The sequence below is a fragment of the Cuculus canorus genome, chromosome 2 (assembly GCF_017976375.1).
Source record: "Cuculus canorus isolate bCucCan1 chromosome 2, bCucCan1.pri, whole genome shotgun sequence".
Taxonomy (NCBI): Eukaryota; Metazoa; Chordata; class Aves; order Cuculiformes; family Cuculidae; genus Cuculus; species Cuculus canorus.
The window spans coordinates 110,580,639-110,595,305 of NC_071402.1; the positions used below are offsets into that span (position 1 = coordinate 110,580,639).

General features: G+C 39.4%; 1 protein-coding gene across 5 annotated transcripts in view; it reads right to left on the minus strand.

Moving 5' to 3' along the window:
• Positions 1-14,667, minus strand: part of ELMO1 (engulfment and cell motility 1) — a 305,172-nt gene that overhangs the window by 154,912 nt on the left and 135,593 nt on the right. For all 5 annotated transcript variants that reach the window (XM_054058818.1, XM_054058816.1, XM_054058817.1 and 2 more), the window contains one exon: positions 9,198-9,302. In XM_054058818.1, the coding sequence (XP_053914793.1) occupies positions 9,198-9,302 (105 nt within the window). The remainder of the gene's footprint in view (positions 1-9,197; positions 9,303-14,667) is intronic.

Below are 14,667 nucleotides of genomic sequence, written 5' to 3' on the forward strand. Positions count from 1 at the left end.
ATGGAAAAGAAATCACTAACCAGTGAGTGACCAGAAAGAGAAACGTAGGCTTGATCACGTTTCCCAAGGCAGACAATTCAGGCAGCATTGCTCAGCAACTACTGAAAACTGAACTTCTTCTGGGATTTAGCCATATGAATTGCCTGGTATACTCTGTTTCCTCTGAAACCAAAAGTCTTTTCAAGAAGTGGAAGGCAGCCCTCCAACATCCAATTGCCCAACAAAGCATCAAGAGAGACACAGGAAAGAATATTACTCCTTAGAATATGTTAGGTTGCTGATTTTAACTGTGAGATCTTATGGACTTCCCCTTGTGTTATAATCAACGGTGTTCAGCATCACCCAAAGGTGGCTCACCTGCCTTTACAAGGTATCTACCACTGGCATGGAAAATAACATAGAATAAATGCAAGTGTCACACCAAGATCACAGAAAAATAATGCAAAATCTTCAGCAGACCAAACCACCAAATTAAAAGATTTTCTAACTTTATGGCAGTCAGTGTTCCTTTATAATCTTTCATCAAATTATTCATTGAGTCCATCACTACCACAACAAGTACAGAACAGACCCTAAGGAAGCAGTGGACTAAATTAAGACTTTTTCACATTTGACTAATTTGGGCTTAAAATCTGCAACTAAGAGTTAATGACTGACTAAAGGCAAAGTCCTGAAGACAGTTATATTCAAAAGCTTCCCTCATACAAATCCTGGAGGATGAAACCACCAGACAAAAATATTCCTCTTTCACTGGGAAGGAATATCGACTTAGCCAACACTTCACATTAAAGATTAAACTGCCTTGAAGTATACTGCCCACAGCAACTGCAGATATAATTCTCAGTTTTCTGAGCCAACCTCAGGACCTGTCAATTGAAACAGAGATTCTTGATGATTAGGAAGTAAACAGAAAAGTGAAATGCAAGATCCACTATAGCTGCATTGATACTTATAATAAATCCCACAGAAGACAGTTCAACAAGCATTGCTGAAATATTAAAAAGGAGAAATTCCCCAGGTCTATTTCGTAGTGCTATCTAAAATGATCTTCCATTAACAGATACTTAGTCTTCTATCAGTTTGCTGTAGGTTAATATCAACAGTTTCAAACAGCTGGTTAATAAGATAGTAAAGCCCTACTCAGACCAAAAATGAAAGTCAGGCAGCATTTTAATATTCAAAAATTGCAGGGATTCCTTTTCTTGACACTACCTTTTCTTTTCCTAAGCACTCTTATCACATATGGTAGGCTTCATCATTCTCTTTTTGTTTAGATGCCTTAAGTAACTCTAAGAAGCAAGTCCTTAGGATATGCTTCCTGAGAAAGGTAAGGGACTCTACTATGGACAGTTTCCATTCATCTTCTTCAGTAATTCTGCTTTCCTCTTAAAGCAGATTGTCATTTGCCTCAACCTCAGCACTGGTGCTCTTCCAAGATCCTTCACTCAGCAATGTCCCCTCTAGTCTGTCTTTTTACCTTTGTTATTTTCAACTTCCCATCCCGCCTGCAGCCTCATTTCCTCTATGCCTTATCGCAGCCTTCCTTCATATTACTGAGGCATTACAGAAATTCCTCATGTGAAAATTAAAATAAAGCAACAATTATTTATACTTTCCTCAAGAAGGCAACAGAATTGGAATTTAATCCAAGATAAGCGAGAAGAACCAAGACCTACTACAGATACTGGAAAAGAAAAATAAAAGAGCCACTGGCACAAGAAACACAGATAGAAAGCCATGCCTTATTTGAGGGACATCTAGTGATAGTCCCGTGTTAAAGATCAGACACCAAGAGTTTGAGATGTGCTTTGTCATGCACAACTGTGAACAAGCACCTGGGGGATAACCACTGCATCACCTGAGAAGAGCACTGTAACCTGCTGCTCCCAGGGAGAACTGCTAACAAAAGGCATGGAACCCACTATTGCGAAGCAGCCAAGAGACAGTGAGTGTCATACAAGGTAGGAGGGAAAAAAGAAAAAAAGCATCTGATTATGTCATTATATAACAACGTATAGATAACAGGGTGAATTTAAACTGTCATGGTAATATTACAGACAGTGTTTGATTCTGCAGCCATAAAACACTTCTGGCAAAGTTGGCTTAAAATTGCCAATAGTTGCTTTTCTTCTAGAAAAAAATATGGTGAGTCTTTTCCCTCCTCTTTTACAATAAATCTAGCACCAAACTATCACAAGCTAAGTTTGGATGGTTCTGCAGTTGCTCACCCACCAAAAAATTTTGGTTTTCACACAAACACTTTAGTGTGAAGCATGATTGTATTGTCTTTATTTTCCATGAAAAGCTAAATACACAGTGGTCTGTGTATTTGAAATAGCATGTATCTTCCTCCTTTCTTTGTGACTCCGTGCAGAACCAATCAAATCACTGTAAAGCATAGTGGTAAGAATCATAGAATAGTTTGGGTCGGAAGGGACCTTAAAGATCATCCAGTTCAACCCCCCCTGTGATGGGCAAAGACATGTCCCATTAGATCAGGCTGCCCAAGGCCCCATCCAACCTGGCCTTGGACACCTCCAGGGATGGGGCATCCACAGCTTCCCTGGGCAAGACCCCAGAACAGAAGGCCCAGCTTCTATGCCATCTTCAAATACAGCAAGAGGATGTGCTCTTTACTTCCCCACAGGCACAGGCAGGGGGGAAAGTGATTTGTTGTTGACCTCATCCAGTTTGAAAACTACCAGCCACGAAACCCAGTCATATCTTTCAGTGCTACTGCTGCAACTCATGGCGTAATTCAAACCCTATTGAAGACAATAGGCAGACTTGCAACAACTTCTGGGACCTTTGGATCAGGACTTCACTTAGCAAACAGCTTCCAAATATGAGGGAAAGTTTAGGTGAACAGTGAGAAGTGATCTGAACATATGCAGGACTGTAACACTGTCACACGTATCCCATACTGCGTATCAGACAGCGATGTGCAAAGGGTGCCGTGTCTCCCTTAAAATTCTGTTCCTTCCTCAGTACTAACTTAATTCTGTGTTTATTCTACAACTAGGTTTTGCCTCTTTACTGTAGGGGGCCCACCTCAATTCTGCCGTCAGTGAGGAAGGCCCTCGCAGTAAAACTACACAATTTCCTGCGTGTTGGTATGAAAAGCAGAGAAATTAAGTGACAGTTGGGGAAAAAAAGGCAGGCAGAAAAATTAGATATCTAAGTGGAAGGCAAGAACAGAGAATGGAAAGACTGGCAGAGAAAAGAGAAAGCAAGAACACATTATCAGACTGGGAACCACTGGACTTAGGCAATTAGGTCTTAGGTGGAAAACTGCATTCCCCCACGAGACTCACCAGCGAGACATACGTAACAAAGCTCACTTTATTCTCTGCCTTTAGCAGAACAGAAATAAACTGCATCCCTTTTCCTATCATTTCTGGGGGGAAAAAAAAAAAATGGCATGGCAGAAAGCAGGCCCAGTTTTATTTCAGAAAATGCTCAGATTATATGTTAGGCTACTCATATCTGATCAGACTAGAATGAGTAGGCATGAAGAGACTTTGTGAATTGCCGGAAGGATGTGTAGGAAGCCTCCTATACAACAACTGCATGGGTTAGAAAGTATACAGCAGACAGTCTGACTGTGACTCAACCCATTTAAGTTCTGAAAGTTCACTGCAGGATGCCAGCAATCTTCCTGCCTGCATCATTGGTAGTCACAAACAGAACCTGCTCCTACAGTGTGATTTTTAAAGACTTCAAGAGGAAAAGAAATCCTTTCCCTACTTCCCCAAATGCAGCAACTCAAGCAGCTGCTGGGAAAGAAGCATCTCTGCTTCACAGTTGGGTGAATAACTGACTTTCCAGCTCAATAGATGCAGAGGAAAGGGTATTTTCTACTAGTGGCCCTAAACCATCTCAATTTTTAATAAAAATAAGCCTCAGATCAACCAAAGTCCAAACACTGTTTTGATTTGGGGCATTTTAATAACTTCTATGATTCGTTTTAAATAAAAGAACAGAAAAAAAATAGGAGCATTCCACTATCTTTTACACAGCATTCATAAAAATGCAGCAGCAATAGATTCATGATAAGTCATACCAAGAGACTAATAAGCCCAACTTTTCAGCATGGATTTCAATCCTGGTTTCCCATCCTGGTGACAATATTTTATACTAAAAATTTTGCATTCAATATCAAACAAATATTTGCTTTAAATAGAAAAAATCTGTGGGAAAACCTCCTCTTCTACAGATGAGGTACTTGAATTTCAGGCTACAGTAAAATGATCTCTTTCCAAGGAACACTTATTTTCCACTACACATATGGTAGTGGAATATTACCATATTACATATGGTAAACCTACTAATCTAATAAACAACAAAGAATTTAGTATAAACCTAGGTAACCAGCTGGGCAGAATCTAAATAGGTAGATAGCCAACACTGAGACCCAGAGCTGCTAAGTTAATTTGCAATTTTGGCCTGAAGCACCAACCTCTTGTGCCTAAATTCAACAAGGAGACACAGTAATTGTATTCTTAAGGCAGAATCTCACCCCAAATAAGCAATGTTAGAAAATGGCTGACCATAAGTGCAGAAGAAAAATATAGACAAATCACCAACTTGTCAGACATCAAAACCAAATCTGATAGAATGAGAAACGTCCCCACCAGAGACAAAGTTGTATAGGACTTCTTTGTGACTTGGCTGACTTACTGTGAAATATAATAACCTTCAAGTAAAATCCTACAGTCCCTCCCAGATGAAGGTTATCACTATAGTTAGATGACTGTGAGGAAAATGTAATATGTTTTTGGTTTTGTAAAATGTAATTGTTTCTGCAAGGAAACTCTTTAAATTAGCCAAGATCCAAGATGAATAGCAGTCCACTAACAAGTGGAGCAGTAGCTTTGATTTTGCTGCCTACTATCAAGAACACATGAAGGAACATTGACTACACATATAGAAGTCAGCTTATCAAGACTGCAAAGCTATTGTTTCTGTAGAAGCATCCTAGGCACAAACATGGCACATTTAAACACAGTAAACAACTATCAAATTTCTCTTTTTTTTGGGTTACAAATAAAAGGAGTGCTCCATTTTGGTTCCTTTAGCTTGCACTTTATACCAAATGAAGGAAATATCATTATTTTACATCACTATTAGCAATCACTAATGTTCTTGTATACAATAAATAAAATCAGGCAAATTAATACAAATCTACAAACACATATGCATACAAAATATTTCTGCTTCCTATATTCATCCCTCTCTCCTCATTGTAAGTTGAAAACCAAATAGATCTGCATAGTCTTGCACCACAAATTCACAAACAAATTAATGACAAATAACCAATAAATGGAAATAATAATAGCAACGATGGCATAGCAGTATTTCCCTGGAAAGATTTTTCCTCAGACTTTTTTACAGTCAGGAAAGTTTCAAAGGCTCAGTGCTACAAGTTATCAGTAAGAAAAATCTCAAGATGAGTGCAATGAATAAAGTCCGTTTTAAATAGTAACTTATAATTTTATTTTTAAAATTAATAGCATGCCAAGCTGAGGTAGTTTTGGAAAGGAACAAATTTGAACTTGGGGGGGTGTACTTGTCTGCTCCAAAAGAACAAAAAAAATATCTGTCACAAACCTTTATTCCAATCATTTTCTTCACTGTTATCTTTAATTATATACTCTGACTGTCCTATAATTATGTAGCTTGGGAAGCTGCCATTTAATTCCCGTGGAAACTTTTAAAATTTCTTGCAGAGACTCAACATTACTTCCATCAATACATTCCATATACTGTGTCACCACCTTTAAAAATCAAAGCCTCTGACGACAGCAGTTTATTAAAGTGCAACATGAAAAAAATGCAATGCATATCAAGCACTGATAGCACCAGACAATTAATAAAAAAAAAAGAGGAAGCAAAGCTAATTCCAAAGGAAAATAATTCAATAGAAAACCTTTTTAAAAATCAAATTTATAGCTAAGGACACCACACAATCAAAAAAAAACACAGTTCCCCTCCACACACACTAAATAACCTTTCTTCTGGAGGCTCCAGTCATATTGTACAGTAAACAAAAACAGAGATTTGAAAACAGTTAACTCAAGGTCTAAATAAAGAACAACACTGTATTTTTCCGAAGGAAGAGAGCAAGTAAAGAAAACATATTACTGTATTTTCAGGAACAAGTATCCAACTGGAAAAAGGTGAATGAGAGAAATGGATTGTGGGGGAGTAGGAAAGAAAGAATCAAACAGGGGAAAAGGTTTTGTTATTTCTGTGTCCTCATACACTGTAAGACACTCATGTTTTCACCTTGAGATTCTTTCTGCTTTCGAGATCCAGTTACCCCCATTTGCTCCACTGTGTTCACACCAATGTTCTTCTCCACACTGCAATTGTATTTACTCTTTCTATGACCACTTTTTCTTGGTACTGGTCTTTGAAGGTCCACTGCTGCCCTCTCTAGGGGCACTTGAGTTTCAGACATTCTCCCCACCTAACAGATCCATTTATTATGCAAATTATTTCTAAGCAGAATCACTTATGAGATGCAGAACAAGCAATGAAAAGGGAAGAGACTCTGTATTGCCTGTCTTCTCTTCTAACTTCTCCTAATTTTTTTTTTCCAGTAACACAAGAAGATCCCTGACTAAGGGCCATGCAGCTGGAGCATCATAAGAGAGCAGCAGGTCTGGCTGCAGTGATTTGTGCTGCCCATTAGAATCCAGCACAGCCAATAGACTCAGCAAAGCCATCATGATTTCCTGATAGTATCCTTGTTCTTTGCCACATTCTGTCAGGAGAATCTTCATGTTTCAAGTTCATTTCAAACTAACTCTGGTTTCCAGTCTCGATTTTTAATTACTGCACAGCACAGATATCTCATTTGGGGGCTTAGGGATGAACTCATGGTATAGTAATCGGCTGTACTGCAAAGGATGAAGTTGAAAAGAATCTCTCCTCCTAGGAATGAACACATTTCCTAGTATCAAGAATGGAAAAGAAGAGAAGAGCTCTTGTTGAAGAAATTGTTCAGTATGTAAATGTTATTTGCATGGATAACAACTTCTTTAGGAAAATGAACCTTGACCACAGAGAGAATTTTTGTTAGGGTGTAGGAGTAGAAACGTATCTGAAAAAACAAGCGAGGTCAACAGGCTATACAAGTAGAGCAAACTGGTGCTGTGGTAGCTTTGGGAACCAAAGGCCATGAAGAAAAGGCAACATTTGGTGTGAAATAAGGAACTTGAGCAGACAGGAGTGTCAGGGCCCCCCGGAAACTACTGCACACCAGCTAGTAAGTCAAGGAGACTAGAAGATAGAAAGCAGGTGTCTTGCTATCAAAGACTAGCTATAGGAGTTACACTACATTGTTCATCTTAGAGGTGTTCAGCATGCTGTTAACGTGACAAGGTGGAACACCACAGATGAGTGAGCTACCATGCCAGAAGTGCTATGATAAGCACAAGGTAGAACTACACAGGAAAGTTAACACACCTTAAGAGTATGTCAGCCAACAGTTCCCAAAGCAGCATTTAATCTGAGTATGCCTCAGTATGGCATTTCTAGTGTATATGTACTCTTTCTCAGACAGGAAATACATGAGGCCCACAGACACTCTCCTAATGGGAACTACACAAGAATAAAAACAGGCATCTCAAAATAACAGAAAAAATTCTCAGTAATGCAGCAGTAAAAATACCGCATTATAGAAACAAAGCTGAGACAGCACCAAAGTCCTTTCTAAACTGTGTCTAATTATATGCTATGCTGAACCCAATTTTTAAGACAGCATTCGCAATATGAAAATGAAAAAATAAGAAAAAATTGAAAGCTCTATTTCAACAGAATTTCTGTCCTCTTTAAATTCTTTCAGACTTCTTTAAAATAGAGCTCTCTCACTTGTAGCACTGGCTATCCCTACCAAGTATATTCTCTGAATTCAGAATCTTCAAAAGAAGCCTATGAAGTAGCACCATCTAGATCATACTAAATTTTAATGGGAAAAAGTAACCCATTCTCTCATTTATAAACAAAATCACATTTCAGCATAGTTAATCCAGAAAACATACTCATTGTCCAGTGTGTCAAATAACCCTAAATTTCAAGGGGTTTGATAAATATTGCTGTATTGCATGCTATCCTAATTTCTTTTAACAGCTATTAATAGATTCAGATTGAGGCACAAAGACGTATTTAAAGAGCAAGATCTGATAATCTTGTGTTCTCCTATTATGTCCATGGATCATCCTGGCCTGGATATCAGCACATCTTTTACAAAACTATCAGAGCTCTAACAATTTTCTACTTTGAGCGAAAATGAGACCATAGCGCATATTAAAAGTTCACTCCCTAGTAGAAATTATTGTTGTGTCTATTGTCTCCTTGCTGTATGCCACCTTCTTTAGGCAGGTCCGCGTTTGCGCTTTTTCTTGGGAAGTTACACCATCCCTACTATCTCAAGACACTGACTTTCTATACTATCCTCTACTTCCGTCTGTGCTCTCTCGGTTGACACTTGGCAAATACTCGACTTCAATAAAGGTCACAAAAAGGTGTTCTATTCAGTGTCAGGTATCATTCAGCTATATGCCTCTTCTTGTAAGGAAGACAATATAACTTGCTTTAAATACCCCTGAAATAATAAATGTAAGAAGTGGAGTGAGGGCAAAGAGTAGGAAGGGGTAGTGAAAGTAAATCATGATGCTTACCTATTTTTCTCCAAGCATTACCTCACCTACAGCAGCAGTTTTAGTGGAAGCATCTTAACTCTCAAGACACTAACAACTCAGTCAGTTATCAAGGCATTTGTTCATCAAAGCCTCCTATCCATAGAAAATCCTGACAGTTTTCGGTAGACTTGGAGCAAGGCAGAGATTCTGTACGATTACGCATTTCTGAGCTTATGGACATCCATCATGCATCTAAAAAAAGCACAAGCTCATCTCTGTTGTCTTTGCAGGCCTAAGCAAAAAGTAATATTTGCGAGAAGTAATATCTATAACATTTGACACAGCAATGACAGACTAGACAGCTGTCCAGCTTTCTCCTAAAGCTTTTAACGCTTATGTCATGTTTTAGTGTTACATAGTTCGCCTTCCTAGAATTTTTTATTAATGGTATCAGGATTCTGAGCCTCCTCTTCAAAGACAAGTGTAAACAGGACAGAATCAGTCTGAACAGGCAACTGCACAGATCTCTGAGAAGAGAAGAGGTCTTACCCGTATATAAGCATCTTGGTGATGTTTAGCAAAGTACAGCATGTTGTCAAGGGCAAGCATTCCAGGAGGGGTCTGTGTAAAATCCATTGCTGGGTTTACATGATTCTGTAAAAAGAAAACAAGATAACTCAATGAGCATCTTTACAAAAGCTATCAGCTCCCCAATGATGTGCATCACATTAGCATGCTGTGCTAAGAAGTCTAGCAACAGAGCTCTTCTTGCTGAGAAGGAAACTCTTAACAGTGCCATGGTCCATGCCTCAAAGAACTTTGAAGCTAAATGCAAACACTGTGAAGTTAGCATGTCAGTCATTTACTTCTGTACCTATGAAACAGAGCTTCCCAAAGGTTGTGTGCTTCAGAAGTACAGATCTCCAAGTCTTTCATAGCAGATAGACTACTCAGTGATACTACAGACCAAAAGTAGCATTTACATGAAAATACAGATATATATGCAAACAGCCACTAAAAGTTATTTTTACAGCTGCTATGGAATGATTTCAAATAAACCACAAAAAGGAGAAAAAACCTACAGGTTCAAAAGCTATATTAAGTCTAGTGGATCTTGTGGATTCCTGAACACAAAAAGCATCTGGCATAAGCGTATGAAATGAAACAGATTAACTTTATGGAAATTGGGCAAGTTTTTTTGTTACATTCTGAATCTATGAATTTCAACTTTGGAACTAGTGAATGAATGAATGAACATACCAAATATAACCAAAACTTCTTAGTTTCCACGCACTCTTACAAATTTCTAAAGTTCTGTTTCACACAGTACAGGAAAACCTACATTTGCTCAAAATATTCAGTAGTCCATCTTTTGACTTGATGGAATTAAATGCACATTTGAACAGGTTTCACGTAGTTCATGGTTTAGAGATGAACATTTGCCTGGCTATGGACAGGAGGCTCAAAAATACCACAGAAGCTCTTCAGAAAATCAATGACCTAAGAGTATGTCTCCATCAAAAAATGCCAATCGTCTGCTATGCAGTATCGCTTTTGCAATGTCTTCAGCTCCACTCATCATTCTGACACGGGAAGATTTCGCCCATCGCTTTGTGACAGCATTTCTATTCTAAAAGACCCAGCCGACAGAGACATTAAAACTACATTTGCTAGCAGAAACTATCTGGCAACAATCAGCACAGATTTCTCCTTCTGTCAGTCTGTTTTTGTGATGTGCTCAGGGTCTGGTCCACTCATCTCACTGATAAAAGCATGGTTTTTACTACTTTTCATCATGTTGATTCTGCCAAGCCATAAAGTTGAAAAAATATAAGATTCCACTCTCCTGCCCATCTTGCCATCAGATGTATGATAGATTGGTTTTAGTCAGTCAATAATTCGTAGTCACATGAAAGATTAGAAACATCAGAAAGAGGAAATTATCCATTAAGATTCCTGCTGCCACTTCAATAGCAGACAAAGAATTTCGGGCTGAACGTGACATACACAATTTGTTCATTTTAAGTCTCTGGCTTAGGAGAACTGGTATACAAGCAATGCAGTCATAGGGTCAACATTTTGCAATAGGTAATCAAGAGGATGTCTGAAATACTAGATTTTATAGATATTTCAGAAAGGTAGTAGTCTAGAGCGGAAAAACAAGGACTTACTGAACACTGTCACAAAAGTTCATCTTTTTTTAACCTTTTTGGGTTGGGTGGGCAGGTGGGGGTGGGGTTGGTCTGTTTTCTAAACATCCATCTGTTTATCTCAATGATGAACAAAAGTTCTTCATGGCTGTTTCCCTAACTCAACCTTCCATCTTCTACATGTGATTCAGTTATCAGTTAGAATATTTAAAATCAGTACAAAGCTGTTTCACGTGAATCATAAGCCTAATAGATTTCAGCTTTTGGAAGAAGAAGAAACCATCCCTCCGAGCCATTTTCAAGCATTCCAGAAAGTGCATTTTTTTGAGAGACTGGGTCTGGCAGACACAAATGCCCCCTTTCCCCACAAACCCAGCTTGAACATCTTAGTAGGACCTCCTGTGTGTTTGAAACCACCTTCGTTTTGAGCATAAAGTACAATTTCGGGGGAACACCACTTGACATTAAGCCTCACAAGGAGCACATATCCTTGGGAAAGCTGTTGTGAGGCTGTCAACAGGGAACCACACAGCACCAGTTCTACAATGCCTTTTGCAAGGAGATCTTCAGCACAGGGCTGCACATATTCTCCCTATACCCAAGCTACACCACTGGCAGAGTATACTTGAATAATTACCTGGCAAGTGGAGAGTATCTAGATCCAGCTATCTTCCTCCAGATATTAATATTAGTAGTCATTTCACTGGCACTTACAAACAATGTAAGGTCCTGACCTCAGTGCCAGGGAAGGTCATGGAGCAGGTCATCTTGGGTGCCATCTCACAGCACACACAGGACAAACGGGTCATACAGGCCCACTCAGCATGGGTTTATAAAAGACAGGTCCTGCCAAACTAACCTGATCCCCTATGACAAGGTGACCCACTTGATGGATGAGAGAAAGGCTGTAGATGTAGTGTACTTGGACTTCAGCAAAGCCTCCAACAGTTTCTCATAGTATCCTACTTGAGAAACTGGCCACCAATGGCCCGGACAGATGCACCCTCTGCTGGGTTAAAAATTGGCTCAATGGCTGGGCCCAAAGAGTTGTGGTAAATAGAGTTAAATCCAGCTGGAGGCTCATCACAAGTGGTGTCCCCCAGGGCTCAGTGCTGGGTCCAGTCCTGTTCAATATCTTTATCAACGACCTGGATGAGGAGATCAAGTGCACCCTTAGCAAGTTTGCGGATGACACTAAATTGAGAGGAAGTGTTGATTTGTTGGAGGGTAGGAAGGCTCTAGAGAGGGATCTGGACAGGTTGGATCAATGGGCTGAGGCCAATGGGCTGAGGTTTAACAAGGCTAAGCGCAGAGTCCTGCACTTGGGATACAACACCCTCGTGCAGCACTACATGCTTGGGGAAGAGTAGTTTGAAAGCTGCCTGGCAGAGAAGGACCTGGGGGCATTAAGTCAAAACAGGCAACTGAACATGAGGCAGCAGTGTGCCCAGGTGACCAAGAAGGCCAATGGGATATTGGCTTGTATCAGAAACAGTGTGGCCAGCAGAACCAGAGAAGTGACTCTGCCCCTGTACTCGACACTGGTGAGGCCACACCTCAAATACTGTGTTCAGTTTTGGGCCACTCACTACAAGACATTGAGGTCCTGGAGCGTGTCCAGAGAAGAGCAAAGAAGCTGGTGAAGGGGCTGGAGAACAAGTCTTACGAGGAGCAGCTGAGGGAACTGGGGTTGTTTAGCCTGGAGAAGAGGAGGCTGAGGGGAGACCTTATTGCTCTCTACAACTACCTGAAAGGAAGTTGTAGAGAGGTTAGTGTTGGTCTCTTGTGCCAAGTGACAGGTGATAGGACAAGAAGGAATGGCCTCCAGCTGCATCAAGGGAGGTTCAGATTGGTCATTAGGGAAAATTTCTTCACAGAAAGGGCAATCAGGCACTGGAACAGGCTGTTCAGGGAGATGTTTGAGTCACCATCCCTGAAGGTGTTTAAAAGAAGGGTAGATGAGGTGCTTCAGGATGTGATTTAGTAGTAGTCAGGTACGGCTGGAGTTGATGACCTCCAAGGTCTTTTCCAAGCTAATGATTCTATGTTAAAATAAAAGCAAGATACTGAAATAAAAAGGCTGGCCTACTGTTGCTTGAGTAGTTCCTGCCTTCATCCCATTCCACATCTCAATTTATATAGAAATGTTGATGGTGGGGACAAGAGAAATCTCACCACACATAGTGAGGATGACTCATTTTGTCTCTTATCATCACTACTAGCAATATGTTCAAACAGAAAACCATCTCTCCATCACTTACTACTTTTTCCGAGTCAAGTCTACAAACTCATTATTTTCAGCCGTTTGTTTCAGAAGTTCCTGTCACTTTGGATCCCAGGATAACTAGGGTTTGATCTTCAGCTCTGTTAAGTCAATTAACTGGAGATAAGGCAGCTGATAATAGCTCAGGATCCACAAGACAGTTCCAGCATAAGTGAGACGACACATAATCTTCAATGATTCTTCAAATTCAGAAGGAATGCCAGCTGCCTTTTTCTCTTCCTTCTTTCTCTCTTCCCCTAAAATCATCCTTGTCTTAATATGTTCAATGTTTGCAGTTGATATATTAACTTACTGAGAATGAGTTTAGAAGTGAGATACAAAGTTAAATTACCTAAAATGCTGTGTGAATAATTCAGAAGTATGCAAACACTCCCACCTACAAGATAGTGTATTAAATATATGGAACACAACACTTCAGGCATATTAGCCTTTAGCATATACCTATTGCATTTTTCTCTGTATAAAACACCAGGAGTAAGAAATACAAATGGAACTGATTTGTTACCTCCAATTTTTCAGTTAATTTTTGGGTTTTTTCCATTATATTGACTATTATCTATGAAACTTTCAGCTTTAGCATCTGAGTGGTATTTAACATCTCACACTCTTATACTGCCCATGTTAATAAACCAAAAGTATAAGCAATTTGTTTGCCAGCTTAGTAGTGTATCACAGAAATGAAAATTCATTCTTTTGGATGAGATGTAAAACCAAAATCACATCTGCTTCCACTATTAAAAAAAATAAATCACGTGGTGTGTTTACAAGATTGTAGCTATTCAGGAAAATTCAGTGTAGTAATTATATTCAGACAACCTAGCCCTTGCTGTGTTAAGCTTTCTTCTCTGTCTCCTGTCCTGGCTTCTAAAGCAATCTCTGAGGGATATACAGACTTCAGACGTAAAAATGTGTCTTTGCACTTAGATGCCTCACGATAGCAGCCTGTAGAAAACCGCTAATGGAATAAATACTGCTTGTTCTTTATATCATTCCTAACAACACCACCTTCCACGTGGATGTTTTGCAGCACAGAAACCATATATTTCCCTGCAATCTCAGCCTATTTAGGTACATCCTTTTATTTCTGTCTTGACAGGTACTGACAGCTTATCACTCACTGATTTTGTATCAGTGCTGTGTTCAACTATGTAAACCAGTTGCCAAGTTATGCTAGTTTGTCTTGAAAGCTGCTTGTAGTAAGTTCTAGACCCAGTAATAGCTGTTCTACACAGAAGACCAAACCTCTGTTTTCCCAGCCCCAGAGCAGCTCAGTGAAATGCTATTCTGTACACCTCCCTTCTGTAGGTTTGTATGACAAAAGTACTACAGAAGATCCAAGAGAGAAACTAGGATTGTAAAAGAACTGATGACAAACTTCAGAACATGTGAAATAGAAGAGTCCAATTTAAATGCTGTCAATCTAAAATGAACCCTCTCAAAACTGGCCCTATTTTTTTCTACAGAAAAAGGAACAATCTGTCTAGAGAGATAGTGCAAAGGACAGTAATCACTTGCTCCCATCTTCAATTACTTGCACCTATTTCTTCTTTCTTTTAAATAGTTCTGTAGGCTAGAAAAGAAAGCA